Genomic DNA, 20,388 nt, shown 5'->3' with positions numbered 1-20,388 from the left:
GTCAGGGACTCGTTGATTCAACTTGTGGGGCAAAACCGCGACACGAGGGATCAAGTTTAGTGTGTGTGTGAACGGTAATTCATTCTCTTTTACCCAATTAGAATGTGACATGTCAGATGATGATGTGGTAGGTCTTCGCTTCAAATTTAAGTTTTCTCTTTGTGATTTTCAACGAGCTAGTTCATTTCACGAAATTGTTTCGTTGGGATTACGATTTACGAAGGTGTGCGCGTTTTTTTTTGCATTTTTTTTTAAATTGTTGATATTTAAAATAAATTTTAAAAAATAGAAAAATATTATTTTAATATATTTTCAAAAAAAAAAAAACTTCAATAAACAATTTCTATCAATCCCAGGCAAGCCCTTAAGCATACACAAAAACGCTGCCTGATTAGTTTACACGCTAAGCAATCTCCTCCAATGGTTTCATTGTACCTCTGCTAATTTGCCCTGCCTAGAATTTTAAGTATATTGGATCTCTAAGTGCTAATTTCAATTTTTTTTGGTTGGCAACATTCACAGAAACAAAGAAAGAAGCAGTAAAAAACTTGTAACAAGCCAAAAAGGCAAACTAGCCAACTGGGAATGCGATTACCACAGAGCAACTCTCATCTGTTGAAAACATAGCCAGAAAAACTACAGAACAAAAAAGGTCTGAATGATGGCGCTTGGTAATTTAAGCTGCTGTAAGACTGTCAATTATTTTTCTGTGTTTCTATTTAGCTGCAAGTGGAGTCATCCGCAAAACACTTTTCTTCAAGATGCATAACCCAGCCACTTTGAAAATTCGACAAACTTCCATCCTAGAGTATCCAAACTCATCCTTCAAGCATAGTCCTAGCAGCATCAATCAGACTTGGCCTAAAGTCTTCCGAAGCTCGACCCAGTACAGTGTATCCTTCCTTGTCTTCCACATCCACATCTGCTCCATGTCGAATTAGAAGGAGAGCCACCTACAAACCAACCAAACACAGATTTTAATAGGCTTTCAGATAAAAACAAAAAATTACAAGACAATTTAAGACTGTCTAGTTTAGTTAACTCTCATCAATTGATTGTTCATGAGTCCATATTGGGCAACAAGAAACTTGGCCAAGTCAAGTTGGCAAATAGTCAACATAAGCACAAAGCATACGGTAAGATAACCTGCCACTAAGATGACAACAAGAAGATAGTTGAAATGTAGAAATCCACAGGAATCAGGCATAGCAGATGTATAGTCGGGTAAGATAATCAATGCCTGATTTAGATTGTGCATAATCTATTTCACAGGTAAATGAAATCTATTGATATCACCTACAAAATATTGTCATGGTTTGCTGGACTGGCTCAAGGAGACATTAGAAACCAAAGTAACTGTAGTATCACATTAATGGATTCACTGGCCAAACCAATCTCAACTTTCATTTAATTTGCTCCATTATGAAGGACAAGGTTCCCACAGACCCTTTTCGGTGAAAAGAAAATGATTAAAAAAAAAGGGGGAGAAAAAAAATTCTGATCTTTAGGCAGGAAAATCTAGTAAATATAAAGAACAGACAATAAAATGGAAAGGATCAATAAAAAAATAAAAACAGATTAACAAAAAGTTCCATCTCCCTAATCTGTTTTTTATGTGGTATTTCATCCAGCTTACAATCTACTACCAAACCTTACAAGATACAAATTAATACAATAATGAAGGTATACACATAGCAGGGGCCCGGAATGCTCAATAGCACTGGTTGAGATTAGGGATCGAGGGAGCCAAACAAGATATGTACAAATCACATGGCAGATGAACAATGAAAGAAGCTTTATAGGTAGTAACCAGATCGTTAAGGAAAGTTCATCATACAATGTAAGCATCTCTTTCTCAAGTAATTCTGATCAAACTTACCTCTTTGTTATTGCAAATAACTGCATTCATGAGAGGAGTTTGACCAGCTTTATCAACAGCATCAACCTCTGCTCCTTCCTCGATTAAGAGTTCACACAACTCTGAGTTCCCTGTACTTGCTGCTCGATGCAACGGAGTACAACCAACCTAAAATGCATCATGCACAGCACATGAGTTACAAGAGAGTCCGTTGCTTTTGAACCGACCCATCAGCACATAACGTGCACATGTGCTGCTAGTAATATTATAATATAAGATTAAAGACTAGATGCATGAAGTTACAAGCCTTGTCTTTGATATTGATATTTGCACCATGCGAGATCAAAAGCTGAGCAATCTCCAACCATCCCTTGCTAGCAGCATAGTGAAGAGCAGCGCGCCCGCCATCATTTTTCAAATTAACATCAGCTCCTAAAAGGTAACATTCCCATTGTTATTGAAATGCGAAAAACTATTTCAGAGGTCCAGAAGAGGCGGCGACATGGAGGACAGAGCGGCCGTCGTCGTTTTGGAGAGAGAGGGCTTTGGAGAGGAGTTCTGGTGGAAGGGATTTGAATGTCGAAGAATCGCCTGTCTCTGCTGCCTTGAAAAGGTCTTTGTCTTTGATTTGGCTTGGAGGATCGATGTCCATGTCCATTAATTATTTCTTTTTGATGGGGGATTGGAGCGTTCTTATGGGGATTTTAAGGGTTTTTGAGTCTCCTCCTTTTGGGGTGTGGTGCTTAAACTGTAAACAGACGTAGGAGAGATTATAGAAGTGATAATGAGCAACGCGTCAGTGGGCCGAAAGAGAAGGCCTGTCCAAATTCGTGATTGGATAATCGTACATGATTCTAAATGGAAATAGGAAAAAACTGTGACTTGCATCCATGAGCTAAAAAACTAATGATACAACACAGCAAAACGCCAGAAGCCCTACCATCTCATATCAAGAAATTTAAAAGCAAGACCAACTCCATCTCTTGAAATCTTTACACACAAGTAAATGAATAAATTACAGATTCACTATCTCCATTTTTATTTCAATTCTAAGGGCAAACCAATAAAGATGCAACTTGAAACCTATACCTTTCTTTCTTTCTTTCTTTCTTTCTCGCCCTTGTAAAACCATTACTGAAACAGTTAAAAGGTATGAGGTTGGTTTAATTGTTTAAATTAACAGTTAAAAACATGAATATGTTATATGAATCATTTAGAGCATCTATAATAATGCTATATTTAGAAGAATTAAATTGGTATAAATATAATTTTTTATTTATTTATATGCACGGCAATTGTAAGAAACCATTTAGAAGAGCTATGTGTATTTTAATATACTTATATGTTGAGTTGACATGTTTAAAAACAATATAGATTATTTTTAATTAATTTAATATTAAATTAAAAAATAATTTGAGTTAATCCAAATTAACTTGTCAAACACATAACATGAATTATAAAATTAAGATAATTTTATAAAAAAATATTTAAAAATATAGATTTTAAAAAATTAATGAAATAACATTATTGTAATGAATATTATTTTAGTATTTTTACCATACATGTAGGGATGGCATTTTGGTAAGAGAAATGATAAAATAGCATTTTGTTTAAGATGCTCTTAGTTAATAAAATACAATTTTGTTTAGGATAACAGTTTTATGTGAGCAAAAATGTTTTTCTTATTGTTTATGTATTTTTTAAAAAAAAAAAAAGAAATAAAAGCCTAAGTATATTTTTAAAAAAAAAGAAATAAAAGCCTAAGTATATAGGCCTCTATCAAGCCCATGTTCGTGAGCTTTTTTTAACAAGCTCGTGGTTTTCTTGTTAATTATTCAAGTTTTTTTTTTAATTTATATGTTTTAATATAATATTTTATTTTATTTTTTAATATTTAATTAATAATAAATATTTTTATCTTATTAATATAAAAAATTTTCGGGAAACTTTTTTTTATCTTTTAATTTTCTTTTTTTTTGGGAAACTTTTTTTTATCTTTTAATTTTCTTTTAGGGTTTTTAAATTTTTCTTGATTTTTTTTTATTATTTTTTAAAATTTTTATCATTTCATATAATTTTTACTTAATTTTATTATTTAGTATCGTGTTGTTTTTTCTTAAAATTTATTCGGTGAATAAAATCATGTTAGAATAATTTTTATATAATTTAATTTAAAATTTGGACTAAACAAGTAATTATATTAGAATTTTTTAAGTTTTAACAATTATACTAATTTTGATTAAAAAAATTACAATAATCTAAATATTATTTTTCATGTAATTTTTTTATTCCAAGCGGCTGTCGATAAACTATTACCGAGCTGCAAGTGGTTCTATTTCTTTGTTTCATAAGCCCTTAATAATAACAAGAAAAACTCTTACCTTTTAGTTCACGACACCGTCGTCCTGGTAGTCTCGATGAAGGTAAAAAGTAGCTCAAATTGTTTGAGCTACTTTTTCCAGAACATAAAAGGTAGCTCAAATAAATAGAGACTTATATTGCATTTTCAGGTTTTTTCTTGGATCAATAGTGACGATATTTTCCTTCCAGAAATTAAAAAAGTAGCCATTTTAAACATGAAACAAAATTCAAAAACTTGAACTAGTAAAGGCGACATTGTTTTAATTTGCAATGAATTTTTTTAATTAAAAAATAAAGATAACTAGATTCTTAATTGAAAATTTAACATGCCAGCCTAATTATATTTTAAGTTATTATGTGAAATCTCAATAATAATCTTATATTATTCAACTTTAACATACAAATATAAGTCTCTTGCTAGTGGAGTTATAGGCACATTCGAAGTAATGATTTCACCAAGGAGAAAAAAAGAAAAAGGAAAAAACCTTTTAATGGCTAACATTTAGGATTCAAACTCGTATAATATGCTAGGAATACACTCACTTGCTAATCAAAATAAACATTAAAAAAAAAAATACAGCTTTAAATGCCCACGTGTAGCTGATCTTTGGTTGACTGTAAAATGCGGCATGCATTGTAGACAGATCTAGATTACTTTTTATCCAGTAAAAGAAAATAAGTCATGAGGGTTTTGACAGCAGTGTCCGAACATTTGTTGGATCATATATCCACACCCCTCCGTTATCAAGCTTGCTAGCTGCTTTGCAACTTTTACCTGTGGTGAGGATGATGCAACACGAGACAGTCTAGCATGATTCTCAACTTCATTTCTCCTGAACAGACGAACAAGCATGTTAGATGTTGACATATAATTCATAGATTATGAAGAACAAGGGATAAATAAGCAGAATTATGAAGAACAAGGGATAAAAAGCAGATGATGCCATGTCCACAGGGTGCCCCAAAGGGGTGACCTGAGAACACAGAGTGCTTTGTCCATCTTGTAGCTCACAGCTAGAAAACCAACCCCCCCGTGTTCTCAGGAGCCACTCCTCTGGGGTGTACCGGCTGTCATATGAAACGGAGACTCGATAAATCAATACTATTGAAGACTGGTAATGAACTAAACTGATCATGGAAGGTTCAATAGCATTGGCCATCTTATTGGGCTGAAGAATCTCAAGTCAATATTTAATGATGTGGTCATTCTAACGACATCACAGAATGTTGTCATCCTTGCGACAACATTCTAGGGGTGTAAGTGTAGTTACTGTTGTAAATAATAAAGAATTTTTTAAAAGATATACACACACATTAAAAAATCGAGATTTTCATCTAGAGTTTGTATATTGAGTTTTTTATTTTATACTGAACAAATAAAATATTTATATAATAAATTTAATATGAGATAATAACTAATAAGTAAATGAGAGTAGGCTCAAATCACGCATGTAAGGTTGAGCTGAGCGCAAAAAAATCTTTGATTGTCCCCAGCGCGAGGTAATGCTTGTATTTTTTGAATATTTTGTTTTTTACCTATTATAAAAAAATAGTATATATATATATATATATATTTGTTATTTATCATATATTAGTTACAAAAGTTCTAGCTCTGAAAGTTGGATTCAAAAGGCATCTTCAATTTAATGAAAAATATTCAAAAAGTGACAGGCTCGAATAAGAGACCCTGAACCAAATATTAACATTTTAAAAACTAAACTACACTACTGAATGAGTAACAAAGAGACCAGGAAAACACCTGGATTGTAGGTGTTTATACTATGTACTTTAATAATTTAGTTATGGTTTTGCTCCTTGTTATTTGGAAGGCTTATATGTTTTTGGAGGTTATTTTGGGTTTCTAACTTTTTCCATGTACAAACCCGTTCAAAATAAAATACTTTACAATTAGATCCCCAATGTTTCACACACTTGTCAATTAGATACTCTCATTAATATACGTCAATATCTCTCACCCAATGTGCATATTCTATGCAATAAAACAGGATCATGGTGGATATGACTTGACGGGAAACTTAACAAACTTGGATACAAGAACCATATTGAGAAATGTATAAAACGTTTGGTACTCATTTGAGAATCAAGTAATACAATAGGGGCTAAAAATTCTTAGGGGCCCCTGATCTCCCGAGACGGAGACACTTCACTCACCATCACAGATTCACATTATCACTTGCAATATACGCCACAAACGTGCTGCCGACACAATATCGAGTTGGCTCTCGCTGTTGCTCGATGAACCAAGAAGTAAACGCGGCCCCAACGCTGAAAGTGTACATAGGATGCCAAGAAACTCGCTCACTGATTAGATTGGCCCTACATCCTTTACCACCACAATCAATGTCATTATATCTGAACTACCCATTTTCCATTCGCAATATCATCACACTTATAAATAAATCCAATCCCTGCACCTCTACAGTCTATCCAGTTATCCAAACAAGAAAATTATCTGCAATCCTCTCTTGATTCTCGCTGCTGTTTCCTAGCTAATAGTGACAATATCCATGGATTCACTTCCCAAGGACCAACGAACTGGGCATGACCGTCAACCCACTACGTCTGAGCTTCTCTCAAGTGCCAAGCTAGTGGCTGGGGCGGCTCAATCCTCGTTCGGCAAGGAAGGAGAAAAAATAGACAGGGCCAAAGTTGCTGGTGCTGCAGAAGATCTTCTTGAAGCTGCCTCTAAGTACGGAAAGCTGGATCAAGACAAAGGCATGGGCCAGCTATTAGAAAAGGCTGAGACTTATCTCCACCAGTACCATTCTAATACCCTGCCCACCGCCACCCCGAGCACTACTGGTTCCGGCGACACAGCTCCCGTTGACAAAAAAGAATCGTCAGCCCCGCCTTCAACTCGTGGTGACGATGACCAGTCTGGAAGTGGGCTCGGGGGAGCTTTCAAGATGGCTCAAGGATTCTTCAAGTAGACTATGTATCTTGGAATCACGTTTGTGCGAATAAATTAATGTGCTTAGCTACGTGGCTTTTAAATTTCAATCCTAATCCTCTGTGTGTGTTATATGTACTGATGTGTTTGATTTACTAGTGGAGCTTGATCATATGTTGCGTCTTGTATGCTGTCACTCTTTAATTTAATATTCTAGTTTTATATATCTGGTTTTTGTTCTGAAATTTTCGGTTCGTTATCACAGCTAACTTCTTGGAGAACTTAGAGATGAAAAATAGTCGCACCATATGGTACCTGATGGGTGTTGACAGAGTCAGAGTCAGCGGGTTGTTGTGATCGACTTCTAAGGAAGATGTTTGTTTACGTTTCTATTTTTAAAATTCATTGTGTAAATATTATGTTTGATAACATTAAAATGTAACTCATTGTTAGTGTGAATCCATATATTTTTTTCAATTGAAACGCTGGTTCTACAAAGCAGCTGAGAGTTGCTTCTCATGTCTGCCGAGTAAATAATTTATCTAAATATTGTTTATTTTAATAAGTGAATAATATTTATACTGTTCATTAAATTTAAAATTATATTTCACTTGGAAAACTAATATTTAATATCATATAATAACATAGTATTATAGAATTTGATCTTTTAATTTTATTTTCAATAATATTTTACCTAATTTTATTGGATGTTAAAAATATCATGAAAATTATAATTTGTATCATATGAATTTTATATATGATGAAATTATAGATAAGTTAATATAATAATAAAAAATATTTGATATGAAATATTATTTATTTAATGATATAATTGTGATAGTTAAATTTATAATATTTAAATTAAAAATAATTGATATTAATATATATATTTTTAATTATTTTATAACCTTAATTTTAAAAATATATTTAACTAAACATATTAAATTATTTTTTATTTGATTTTAATTTTAACCATAATTTTAATTAGATATATATAAATATTAAATCAATTTTAATCAAAAATATTTTTTATAAAATTATTTTTTTAAAACCACAACTATAAAAATTAATGCATTGCCATTAGTCTAAAATATAAAAAAAAAAAATTACTGCACAGTGAATCACGAATCAGTCCCTGACCTCTGGTCTTTATAAAAAATTGTCTCTATTTTGTCGTCATAACCAACCCATCATCTATGCTGTTAAGATCCTCTATAAGGCGTTAAGACCCACTTTAATCTCATGCAATGTCGTGGTGTCAAAAACAAATGGATCCATCATTATTGTGTACCAATAAACGACTACAAGCGACTTTTTGCAGCTATCCACAGTCAATCGTTTCTTCTTTCTCCTCCTTTTGATACTTGTTTGTTTTCTTCTCTCTTCGGATCAATAACTCGTAACTAAAAAATTCATGGAGCTTATTCACCTTTTTCTGTGAAGATTCTAAAGCTATTAAGAGTGATTTGGGTTTTTGAACTTCGAAGGAGTGCATTTAGGGGGCAAATGGAAGGTTCTAGAAATTAATTAATAAAATACTTAGTTTATAGTTGATATTAGTTTAATAAATTCGTGCATGGGATCAAATTAAAACTTTTTTAAAATATTTATATCATATAGAATTATTTAATATTATTATCAAACTTAACTAGTAAAAAAGAAATTATTCAACTTTTTATTTAAATAAAATTTAAAATTTTATCATATTAAAGTTTACCTGTTATTACTCTAACAACTCAACATGTTTGAAAGCAATCTAATCAATTGGTAAAAGAAAATATGGAAAAAAAATTAATAAAAAAAATATTAAGATTGACAAAAAAAAACCTTTTAATCTAATTTCTTATCTAATTGAAATTTAAAATTAAATTGTGTAAAAATTATTTTGATATAAAATATTCAATTTGATAGATTTAAAGACCACAATGGTAAGTTGAAAAAACACAAAAAAAAATCAAGAAAAAAAATGAAATTAATATAAAGAATCTTTTTAACTTAGCTCCCAACTTTATTCTCATTTAAATTTAAATTACCTAAAAATTATTTTAATATATTTAATTAAATTGATCGTCTGTTAAATTAAATAAAAGTTATTTTTAATATAATTTAGTTAATTTCATTGTCTAAAAATAACACGAATACTCAAGTTTTAAAATTTCAGGATGAAAGGCATTATTAGAAAGGTAATAATGGAGCGAAAAATAGCATGGATTTAGCAACAGATTCAATTTGATATTATTAGAAGCAAAATGATAATTGGGTTGTGTGTGTGTAAAACTTGTAAACTTTCAAACTAGAAGAAAAATACACGATATAATTTGAATTTACAATAAATTTTGAAATTTGAAATTTTGATGGGCTTTACCTTTTAATTTCCTCTCAATAGAAATTCAATTGTTTGTTATTGGTACTGGGTTTATTTATAGGACTCATTTTGGTTTGAATCGGTTGGTTTTATAATATGTGAATCATTCATTTGCGCGCCGTGGTTTCGATGTAATGGCTGAACTAGATGGTTGCTAATTGTAATAATGCCTAAATTAATTTTTTTAACTAAAAAACAGTAAAAATGCCTAAATTATTTTTTCTATTTTTATTTTAAAATTTAATCTAAATAATGCAGAAAATAATGCATTACAAAAGGGAGAAAGCATATTACCATGGTGAGATTTTATTTAGATAGATTAATCAATGGCTTACACGAGAGAAGTTAAACCCAATAAGAATTATAAACGGTGATCACATTCTCCGGATAAAAGATCATCGATGCATTTATTCAAAATAATCCTTTCTTATATTCTAGATGATAGGAAGCGGAGCGCCAGTCAACGGACGTAATTTCTAAATCAGATGGCCTGACCTCCGAAACTTTTGGGTAGGAAACGACGCAGTTTGATTTTGTGTTGTTTTTTTTCTTTTCCATTTTCTTATAACGTTAGCCGAGGACAAGGAGCAGCGGCAACAGAAAGCCACCAAGTGAAGGGGGAAGAGAGAGGGGGGGGGGGGGGGGGGGGGGAGATAATTTTCTTCCTCTCTGGATCTCTTGCCCACTCCTAATTCCTCCAAATTGCAATTGCTAAAAGGTAATTTCGCTTATATCCCCCCATTGTTTTGCAATTCATCACAATTCAATAATGCAGTACCCAATTTCTATAGGAAATTTCCAGATTTCTGTCAATCTTTTTAATTCCTTGCATTTATGGCGCATTGTCGTTTTGAGGTTTTTTAACGAATGCTTAATATTGCAGTTGTGAGCGTAAATCTATGTCAAGGATTTTGTTTTTTCATGCTTATAATTTTTTTTTGCATGATCTTATGGAAATTTAAAGTAATTTGATCAATGTAAACTGATTGGATATAAGATCTTATTTAGATTGGAATGATTTCAAATGATAAAATGTTTTTTTCCCTCTCGTATTCAAATCGGACTTGGTTACTTAAACTGTAGGCAAAGTAAAAACAAGCAACGTAGGTGAATTCTGCAGAAATTATATATACTTTGAGTTTGAGAGAATCTTTTGTAAAGATAGAAGCTGTGTCATTTTTGCCTTGAATTCGGCTCAAGAGTTTAACTTTTATTTGTTCATCTCAATGAAAGCACGTGGACAAATGCATTCCTGATCTTATATCTTGCTTAAAACGTTTTTTTTTTTTTCTTTTTCAGATTTCATTTTTGGAACAAAACGGTGTTGATTAATGCCTGATGCGAAAAAATTTAACATTCTGGATTATGACTCTGTTTTTCTCACAGGATAAATGGCTCGATCTCAGCAGTTTTAGCGGTTACTGCATTTATTTATTTTTGGTCCAGGATGATGTGGAGGTTTGCATCGAATGCCCTCACTTCTATCGGACTGAAGAAAAGCTCAAAAGAGGCAAATCGGTCTAATTTAGAGTTTTCAGATGACGAGGTGTGTTCAAATGTTAGCGGGGAAGAAGGACTTGAATGCCCAATATGCTGGGAATCTTTCAACATTGTTGAGAATGTACCTTATGTCTTATGGTGTGGTCATTCCCTCTGCGAAAACTGTGTCTTGGGGCTTCAGTGTGCTTTGTTGGGATTCTCTATGCAAAAAATAAGGATTCCATTCTTTGTTTCCTGCCCCTGGTGTCAGTTGCTGTCATTCCGACTAGTCTATGAGGGGAGTCTGAAGTTCCCTCGCAAGAATTTCTTTCTCCTCTGGATGGTTCAAAAATTGAACGGTGACAGGGTGAAGTTTAGTTCCTCCCTTTGCACTAATGACAATCAACCAATTTGGTCTCCGAAAGGAAATTTAATCTTTGGACATCAATTTAGCAACAGTAGCCTCGGTAGGGCCACATATAATCAGGGACAGGGTCAATTGGGCTTTAATGGAGATGGTGGTAGCAGAAATGGAGAGAGGAACCACTCTTCTCTTCACAAATCTCTGGATTATTTTCTTGACTTCACAACGAAGTTTCCACTGGTCATCATATTTCTACTGATTGTTCTTTTTGTGGTACCTATCAGTGCTGTCATTGTACTTCTTTACTTGTTAGTGACAGTTCTTTTTGCACTACCATCTTTCGTGGTATTGTACTTTGCATACCCCACTTTGGCGAGGCTGGTGAAGGAGATAGCCTCTTGAGATGTTCTGTTGGCTCCTCATTTCAGAGAATCCAAGAAATTTTGCAGCCCTGTCATTTCTCAGTATTCACTTCACTGGCATTTCGATAGTAGTTCAAGTAGTGTTGTATGTCTTGATCCAGCTCTACTTCCTTCGCATATCTCTTTCACTGTTTGGCTGGCTGTCGGAAGCTCTAGAATTTCCATAAATGCTTGGCAGAAGCCTGATTATGGCTGGCTTAATCAAAGAGTTGTTAAGATGTCTTAGTCGTTCCTTATTCACTCCGAGAGTGGTTCATTTGTTCTTAGAACGATTATTGAGGGAATTTAGCATATAATTTTGATCTTTTAATGGTCCCAATATACTGGAGTGGATTTGGGAAAAATGCACTATTTTGGCATTCGTATTTCTAAATTGCATTTCCCCCCCTCCCTTCTACTTGGACTCGCATGAAATCTTGCTTTGCATCCTGAGAACGTTTTGATTTTTCTCATCACACTGTTCCATTTTTGCATACCTTTCGCATGCCTGTCAAGTACAATGGTGGCATGCAGGCCAATAATTTTTTTTGGCTGGTTGTGACTGCGTCTTTGTTATGTCTGTTATTCGTTTACCCATAGGGCAGGGATATTCTTTGTAGAGATGCTCTCAGAATTCGAGGCATATGAATTAGGTGCTAGTATAATATATGCTTCCTTCCCTTTATAAACCGAGGGCGGCCAATAAATTAGAGGGGATATTGCTCCCTAAACCCTCCCGTATTCCCTCGTTCTTTGCTGTTGTTGCTTCAGCTTGTGAAGAAGAACCCAAGAAGGGTTCTTGCCCCCACCCACCGGTATACTGAATCTCTAACAATTACATGTTGTGTCCTGTAATCTTTATGAAATTTACAAATGACTTGCTTCAAGTGTTTCCTTTTTTGCTGGTTTGTTAATTTCAGCATTCTTCTTCAATTAATAAAAGAAAAAATGGATAAAGAAAGCGTTGTGTATCAGCTGGTAGCTGCAAACTACTTGTCAATTCAACCAAGGTTTTGTTGTAAACTAATTGTAGTTGGCTACAGTATTACTTCTATCCACTCTGTCTGTTTGGACTTGGATTTCTTTGCTACAATAACACTTATCAATTTTTTGATTTTACTCATCATTAAATTACTGTCCTACTTCATCTATCTGGTTGTCGGTAGTTTGTTTTATCTCCCTAAAAATTAAACAAGAAGGCCGTGTCAAAGTTTCAATTTTTGGTGCAATTTTTTTACACTTGAAATTCTGTAATGGGGTTGTATTTCTTGCTCATGTTCCTTGAGCATTCTCGCTTGCGGGGACAAGGAATAGAAAAAGGTAAGAAGAGAGGAAGGAGGATGGTCTAGATAATTGGTTGGCTTATCAGTTGAGTTCTGTTTTGCTTCAAGTATGTAAGAAATGTCAGGGAAGTATATACTCGGTAGAAGTTGATCGAGGATTATGAGAAGCCAGTTCCGAGTTCTCTGGCAGCTTTAATAATGCTGCTTCCTGCTTTCTCCATGAAAAATAAGCATCATAAAAGAAAGAACAGTGCTCTATTGATCACTATAATACCAGCAGTATTAGTCTGCACATATCCTTGAGAATCTGTTCGTATACATTTTGTAGCAACAGAAGATTAGTGCTCTTTTCTGGAACAGGTAACTTTTTATAACTGGTGGATTTAAAAGCAGAAACATGCCCGAGGAAGCTTTCCCGTTTTTCTGATTGTATTTGCCTTTTCTTTTGCCTTGAACTCTTCATTTCTTTGCCTTTCTGCTGCCTTTGCTTTTGCTCCCCCTGCAATCTGATCAATATCAACCATATCATCATGAAATTGTTTGAAGGCTCTTAACCGTATGCGCTCCAGGTCACTCTGCAGATCCAATAAATACTTATCAGCTCCTGAGAAAAATTTGAGTTGGATTACAAAAAAGTAAATGAAGCAAACCTCTGTTTTTCGAAGTCTTTTTTGGGCCTTTTCTTTCTTCTTGTTCTCCCAGGAAAGTATTGTGGCATTCACCTGCTCGTACCTGACAATTCTTTGTATTAGTGGAAGAACAATATCACATTGTGTTTGCTAGTAAATGAAAAATCAAAGCAAATCCCTGCAAATATTGGATGATGTTATTTCCGTATACTTGGCATGTGTAATTTTTGTTAGGAAGACTGTTTTGGTTTTGCTTTTAATTGATTTTATGGTTTAGCAAAGCACTCTCCATATGAATTGAATACCTCTTTTGGATCTTAGACAATTCAGCTCTCTCCCAAGCATCTGCATCTGTCCCGTCTTCTACTGCAGCTCTTGTCGGTGGGATTGCAGGCTTGCTTGTGGGAGGCAGTTTAGGCTTTGGCACTGTAATTTCTGGTTTTATAGGAAGCACGTCAGTCATTGGCTCCGCGCTTTCAGTGGAGGTTGGGGTTTTCTTCATTGATGGAGCAGGCTTGTCAGTAGGTGTGAAGGTCCTTTTAACCCGCGGGGCAGGAGCGGCAACCTCGCTATCTTGGCTTTTCGAACCTTTACCTGATTAGACTTAGTTAATTAATGCTTGTTCAAAAAAGTACAATTGGGAGACTAGTTTATTCAAATTGTTTTACCTGAAAATTGTTTAGATATCCTACCAGATTCTGAGATTAAACCTGCCAATCCTTCCCTTTTTCTGTCAGCCTGGGTCATTGAAGTCTCAGGTCCCTTGCTGATCTTTTTCTGTTCCGGGATGCTCGATGCGTTCAGTGATGTTATGGCATAAGCCGCTGCTGCCGCAGCAACTGCCTGCTCTGTTCTATTGGAGTCATCATCTTGTTTCGTTTGTCCAGAAAATTGTCTCCGGAACCAGTTCTGAGTTCTCTTTTCTGCAAAATCCATCAATGAGATTCATTAGTCTTTTCATCTATATATTTTACTACCTTCAACTGTCAACTCATGGATTTTTTCTTCCGTTGGTAATTATCTGCAGTACGGACCTTTGAGTAGCTCTATTTTTCATGAGCATGTAAAATACAAAAAACCCATCAAGCTTCTTAGTTCGGTAATGGAAGTTTAAAGGAAATTCATAAAAATCTTACGAGTACCGTCTTTGAAGGATGGAGTCTTAAGGGATGGAATTCTTCTTTGTCTGGCGCTTCGAGGCTCTTCTGGTTTTTCCCGTCCAGAAAATCTCACCCTGACAGAAATGGCCAGTCATGATGGGTTCCTTGAGAACATTTACTGTTAATGAGAGTCGTGCGTTTACCTGAATTGCTTTAGCATAGTCTCCATTGCTCGAGGAAATGGCTGTTCTGAAATCTCAAGTTCCTGGACATTGTGCAGGATTCATCTTTTCTGCGTTTATTTGAAGGTGAAGCTTAGGAAAGGAGGCAATTTGTTATAGTTAGGCGTGGCGTAGGCTGTGACTATGTAGTAGGAGTCAAGTAAAGTTTGGATATATGCTTTGCCTGGTTTGGATTTGTCAAGGAAAGAATAGTCTTGGTGCTTAACTTTTCATTAAACATGTGACATAATAAACAAATCTCCATTACATTCTAACAACCTTTCTACAGGTTTCTTTCTGCTGAAGAAGTGGATAAGAATGTTGATGGGAAACTTCAAATTAGGGATTGAAAAAGGTGTCCTTTTGCTCTCCATAAATTTCTTTAGGCACAAAAAGGAACATTTTTGAAGAACAATCATACAACCCCTGAAGTCAACTTATGAGTTCTGAGTCTAGTGTAAAAGAAACTGGTGATTCTTGATTTAATCCTCAAGGCAGCTTCAAGAACTTTGTTACCACGTATTACAAAGTTAAATTGTGAACTTTGAATTCTCAGAACAGAATCAAGTCTTCCGTCACATAAAAGGTGCAGCACCTTGAGACGTAGCCTGCACAACTTGGGTTGGGCTTTCACAATCATCTGACCCCTTGAAGCAGTGCATAATTATTATTGATTATTAACGAAACACTAAAGATGTCACTAATTCTACACCGAATGAAATATTATTTATTAGAATAGTATTTTTGTTGTTTTTTTAATTTAATTCTTGATAATTCAATTTTTTTATTTTCTGTTTAGTTTTTTTAATTTTATTTTTTGATATTAGATTGTTTTGAGAATTATACCATGTAATTTTTTTCAATTTTTTTTTATTCGGTTATGTATTGGTATTGTAAATTTAGTTATTTTTTTTATTTCAATCCTCAATATTACATCCGTTAAAAGAGGACTCTATAATTTTTCTCAACTTATTTTTTATAAATCTATCTCAATTTTATGATTTGAGTCGAGAGTTTAACAAGTTAACTTGGGATAACTAAAGTTAATTTTTTAGATTATTTTTTCTAATTGATTTTTTATTTCATCATTCAATATTAGATTCGTTAAAAATCAGGTTTATAATATTTTTTTATTTATTTTCTATAAAATTACTCAATCTCATAGCCTAAACTCTGGGTTTGATAGTTTAACCCAAAAATTTTTCTACTTTATTTTTTGTTATAGAATTAGGTAAACTTAGTTAAGCTTGGTTAATTAGCATGACTTTTGAATTATGATTTTTGATTTTGAGTTATAATTCAAAAATTCCTTGTAAGTAATTTATGATAAAAATAAATTAAAATGACTTGAAGTCAACAATATGCTTAGTAAAAATTACTCAAAATTATTTTTAAAAAATATACAATGTAAGTGAGAATTCTTAAGTTAAAAAATTTAATTTTTGACTAAATCAATATTTTAACTCAATTTAATAACACCCTTTTGACTTAGATTTAAATTAAAAAATTATTTTGAACTAAAAATATTAATGATTTTTCTTTAAGTCAAAAAAATAATTTAAATTAGCTCGTAAAAGCCATATCAAACATAAATTAAATGATTTGAAATGTAGGTTGTAAGTTAAGTGGGTACACAACTACTTTTTTTATATAAAAAAAATGGATTATAAACAAGAAATAAATAATGAGTACAACGTTACCAAACCTATTTAGATGCAACTTAACCCACCTATTTGCCATCTCTAGGGGTACAGACTAATTAGATAATTTTTAACTTTTGTGTATTTGAGAATTGCTATAACGATTTCAAAAAAAGGTAGCAACTCGCAATGGTGACGTAGTTAGACTTGCAAGGGAATTTAGGAGATTTTGGGATTTAACAACGCTCTAACTGAGATTACAGTAAGCATCAATTTCTTCCTTGGCGATCAGCCAGCCAGGGCTCAAATGCGGAAGCGAAGGTTGATATCAAATTCAGGCAAAACTTTCCTTTCTAAATCTGTTTTTTATTTCTAATAAACTTGCAAGTTCTAACAGATTGGTATGAAAAGAATAGGAAAAGGAAAACATAAACTATTGAAATCAACTACACTGGAGAGGAAAAACACGAGAAAAGTAAACCTCTAAGCACATGCAGGAGCTTTGAAGTCTCTAATAGTAACATAAACTATTGAATCAGGGGCGACTGTGATCGGGGAAGAAGAATCAACAATCTTTGGACTCAGTGAAGGAATGTCTTGAGAACTTGTAAGCTGCAAAGGAGTTCCATTCAGCAGTACCACATCACTCTGGATGTTGCCATCTTTTGGGGTCAAATGATACTCTTCTCTTTGATTTGAACCATTAACAGTCATTCTGTAATTATGTGGGTACTTGTTTTCGTCATTGGTGACAGAAACATCAATGGAAGTGGAGTTTGACATGTTAATGATAAGCATTGTGATGCCAGGCTGCAATTAGTAAAACTATAATTAATGCCTGACGGTGCATAGGAGAATAGCAATGACAGAGGTTTTGTAGCCTTAGATTTACCTTCTGCTTTGAACAATGAGTGTATGTTCTCAAATATGGGGAGCCAAAATGACTGGTAGCGAGCACAGTCTTTCCCATTAGGCGATGCCACAGAAGTGCACTAATACAAGGTAATAAAATAAATACACCAATAATTAAGTAAATAAAATAAGAAGGAATTCATACAGAATTAAGACCATTCTTGTCAAGAAGAAAGTAACACGCACCCATAATAGTCTGGATTTGGGATGAAGGATGTAGTGTTAAGCAGACCATAGTTTCCTCCAATGAGCGCCTGTCTGCAGTAGACCTTATGATTGAAGGTTGCTGTCATGCCTAGTTGATCCAGGTACCTGTTCCATAACAATCACGTAAATTACGAGTAAAATCCATGCAATTCTCAGGAGGTAAGATAAAAATAAGTGGAGTCTCCTTACCAAAATCCATTAACAAATGTATGCGAGACATCCTTGCCACCACTGTTATAAGCACCACCAGATTCCCCAACCCATGGTCCTGCCCACGGACCAAATTCCTTGACAACATTTTCAAGGTCTTTGAATGTTTCTGCTATTTCATCCAGGAAATATGGATCCTGAATCTTGTTGATCAGGGTTTTATCGACACCTGCGTACTTGGTTGTTAGTTAACCATATCGGTACTAGATGCATTAACTCGGTTTTGTTAAAATATAAAGATAAAAAAAAAAAAAGAAAAAAAAAAGGAAGGGGCGAGGAAGGAGAAAGAGAGTGAACTAATAATACATGCCTGCACCAAGATTGTATATATGGTGGGTTACTCCATCGACAGCATGTGGTCCTGAGACCTCAAGGAAGGTTTTAAACCATTCAGTGTCGTAAAAACCAGCAGGGCCCAACACCCTAGGTTGTGTCTCGCGATCTGGGTACAGCTCCTTCACTATTTCTTTAAGTTGAATAATATCTTTAGCATACTGGTCAGCCTCCAGTCTTGCAGATACCCCAGATGCACACAACTCATTTCCTGACAGATAATCAGGACATGGAATTAGTTGCGTAATAAGACACGTTGGAAAACACAAGTTATGCTATTGCATTCAAGCAAAGCATGGTCTTAATTACCTAATTCATAGGAATCAATCTTGTATCCCTTTGATGCAGTATATTTCATGAAATCTCGGGCATTTTTTGAGTTCCATTCACCAACCCAAAGTGTAGAATTGTCAGATTTCCTCTTCCCAATAAGGGCATTTAAGCCAAATGTGATTTTAGCACTGCCAGAAAACAAAAAATCGTGGGAGTTTTAGCTGCGGCAATTCATTAAATCATATTTCGGGGAGAATAACTTGGTGTGAAATGCATGCGGTACACGTACTTTGTTTGCTTAAACAAGTCATTGAGCTGATCCCATCTACCCATGGGCAGAGAACCTTCGCTGAATCCAAATAAACCATCATCTCGTTTCTTGAAATGAGGGAATTTTTTAATGGAGTCACCGACTTGATAAACCAACTGATCTTGCAATGAGCCTCCAAGTCTGATTCTCAGAGGATCAAATGCTGAAATCGTAATGAACAATCAAGATCTTTGAAGCTAAGACAGTTGGTCAATGCAAAGGAGTAGAAGGGCAAAGACACCAAGAACAGGATTTCTGCTATTTCTAGATGCTTGTAGGCGCGGATATATATATTTTTTGGATGTAGGATAATAAGCCAATGATTGCAACCATGATTTCTAACCTGTAATTTCTAAATTCTTGCAGGAGCAGATCACATATTGTTTTAAAGCTAAACAGAAGTAGTCACCGGATCATCTTGAAAAGGCAAAACGCTGACATGGATTAGTACATTATGCAGAAGCATTCCTCTTAATGTGGCCAATCAGGACCTCTGACACTTGAAATATTAAAGAAAACATGTGGATTAAAGGCCAAAGACAACATTTGAACATTGCAATTCCGAAAGACATGTAGAAGCAGGATATATATATCAGTATATTCTGCAAACCCAGCATTGAGACATGATAACTCCAAACATGATTTCCAAACAGCAATTATACATCTATAATCACGAATCATTTTAAACCTGATAGAAGTTAAAAGAAAAACGAATTTGTAATTACAAAAGTCATCCAGAGTTTAATTTGGCAACGTTTTATTGAGTGCCATGCAAAAAATATAAAAATGTCTGTGCAAGAATATATTCAGAAATCCACTTCAACTTTTCTATTTTTTGAAAAAAATTATTCAATGCCACTGTAAATATGACAGCAAGAGTAACAGTTTTGTCTTGGAAATAAATCATCCACACCGAAAAGCATTAAACATATACATCAGAATACTTCAATGGTTTTGTCCAATCAAAACTTACCCTTGATAGCATTGGCCAGAATCTTGTTGTTCAAATCCTGCAAATATAGCAAAGCCCCTAAAGTCTTAGCATCCCATTCAATAAGAGTATTCGGTAGCAAAGAAATTTACAAAAAAAGGACAAACCAGATTGAGGAGGCCAGCCTTTCCCCATGGGCACTGGTTGTAATCGCACTTTTCACTAGGCCACCAATCTAAAGTTGCACATATAAAATTATCATCAGTTTTCGCTATGGAAGTTACCCCTTTAACAAAAACCTTCACATCATCTGCTGCACATAAAGAAGAGAAGCACAGCGATGCAAGAATGCAAGACACAGCAAGTCTTAGGCCAGCCATTCTGGTAGAGCTTTGATTCGAGATAACAATGATAGAGGAGACATCTTTATAGATAGATATAGTAATTGATTTTGTGACAGATTGAATTCTGTTAGGATGTTGATAATAACAAATCTGTACAGTTTCAATTGTCCTCGACTTCTTGATTCACCATTACTCTGTTATCCACTGACTTATCTCAACTGATCTAGCCTGAGCTGGAGGACCCCCACACCCCCAC

General features: G+C 34.2%; 5 protein-coding genes across 7 annotated transcripts; 2 read left to right on the top strand and 3 right to left on the bottom strand.

Annotated features, from left to right (window-relative positions):
• Positions 1 to 505: 505 nt before the first annotated feature.
• On the bottom strand, positions 506 to 2,651 carry LOC105119349 (Ankyrin repeat family protein). Its single transcript, XM_011017481.1, has 4 exons — positions 2,332 to 2,651; positions 2,166 to 2,301; positions 1,880 to 2,026; positions 506 to 953 (listed from the first exon to the last, which is right to left on the bottom strand). Exons 1-4 carry the CDS (start codon positions 2,514 to 2,516, stop codon positions 819 to 821), a joined length of 603 nt encoding a protein of 200 aa, XP_011015783.1. The 5' UTR covers positions 2,517 to 2,651; the 3' UTR covers positions 506 to 818.
• Positions 2,652 to 6,581: 3,930 nt separating this feature from the next.
• NRP1 (nodulin-related protein 1) lies at positions 6,582 to 7,370 on the top strand. Its single transcript, XM_011014042.1, has one exon. The coding sequence runs from the start codon at positions 6,748 to 6,750 to the stop codon at positions 7,168 to 7,170; it is 423 nt and encodes a 140-aa protein (XP_011012344.1). The 5' UTR covers positions 6,582 to 6,747; the 3' UTR covers positions 7,171 to 7,370.
• Positions 7,371 to 9,819: 2,449 nt separating this feature from the next.
• LOC105116618 (RING/U-box superfamily protein) lies at positions 9,820 to 12,133 on the top strand. Of its 2 annotated transcripts, none has more exons than XM_011014060.1 (2): positions 9,820 to 10,213; positions 10,795 to 12,133. In XM_011014060.1, the coding sequence occupies exon 2, from the start codon at positions 10,943 to 10,945 to the stop codon at positions 11,738 to 11,740; it is 798 nt and encodes a 265-aa protein (XP_011012362.1). In that variant the 5' UTR covers positions 9,820 to 10,213; positions 10,795 to 10,942; the 3' UTR covers positions 11,741 to 12,133. The 2 variants fall into 2 exon arrangements, with proteins under 2 accessions (XP_011012362.1, XP_011012354.1); XM_011014052.1 differs by having other exon boundaries at positions 9,821 to 10,213; positions 10,882 to 12,133.
• A 1,125-nt stretch (positions 12,134 to 13,258) lies between these two features.
• LOC105116632 (remorin-like) lies at positions 13,259 to 15,197 on the bottom strand. 2 transcript variants are annotated; one of them, XM_011014079.1, is made up of 6 exons: positions 14,955 to 15,197; positions 14,794 to 14,885; positions 14,320 to 14,574; positions 13,957 to 14,245; positions 13,673 to 13,754; positions 13,259 to 13,597 (listed from the first exon to the last, which is right to left on the bottom strand). In XM_011014079.1, the coding sequence occupies exons 1-6, from the start codon at positions 14,978 to 14,980 to the stop codon at positions 13,406 to 13,408; spliced, it is 936 nt and encodes a 311-aa protein (XP_011012381.1). In that variant the 5' UTR covers positions 14,981 to 15,197; the 3' UTR covers positions 13,259 to 13,405. The 2 variants fall into 2 exon arrangements, with proteins under 2 accessions (XP_011012381.1, XP_011012373.1); XM_011014071.1 differs by having other exon boundaries at positions 14,788 to 14,885; positions 14,955 to 15,190.
• A 1,765-nt stretch (positions 15,198 to 16,962) lies between these two features.
• On the bottom strand, positions 16,963 to 20,388 carry LOC105116645 (heparanase-like protein 2). Its single transcript, XM_011014090.1, has 9 exons — positions 19,956 to 20,388; positions 19,831 to 19,867; positions 18,837 to 19,020; positions 18,584 to 18,735; positions 18,252 to 18,485; positions 17,921 to 18,110; positions 17,711 to 17,836; positions 17,505 to 17,604; positions 16,963 to 17,422 (listed from the first exon to the last, which is right to left on the bottom strand). Exons 1-9 carry the CDS (start codon positions 20,166 to 20,168, stop codon positions 17,096 to 17,098), a joined length of 1,563 nt encoding a protein of 520 aa, XP_011012392.1. The 5' UTR covers positions 20,169 to 20,388; the 3' UTR covers positions 16,963 to 17,095.

The sequence above is a fragment of the Populus euphratica genome, unplaced genomic scaffold (genome assembly GCF_000495115.2).
Source record: "Populus euphratica unplaced genomic scaffold, PopEup_1.0 scaffold5.1, whole genome shotgun sequence".
NCBI lineage: Eukaryota > Viridiplantae > Streptophyta > Magnoliopsida > Malpighiales > Salicaceae > Populus > Populus euphratica.
The sequence above is the reverse complement of the archived record's forward strand: the minus strand, read 5'-3'. Positions and strand labels throughout refer to the sequence as shown.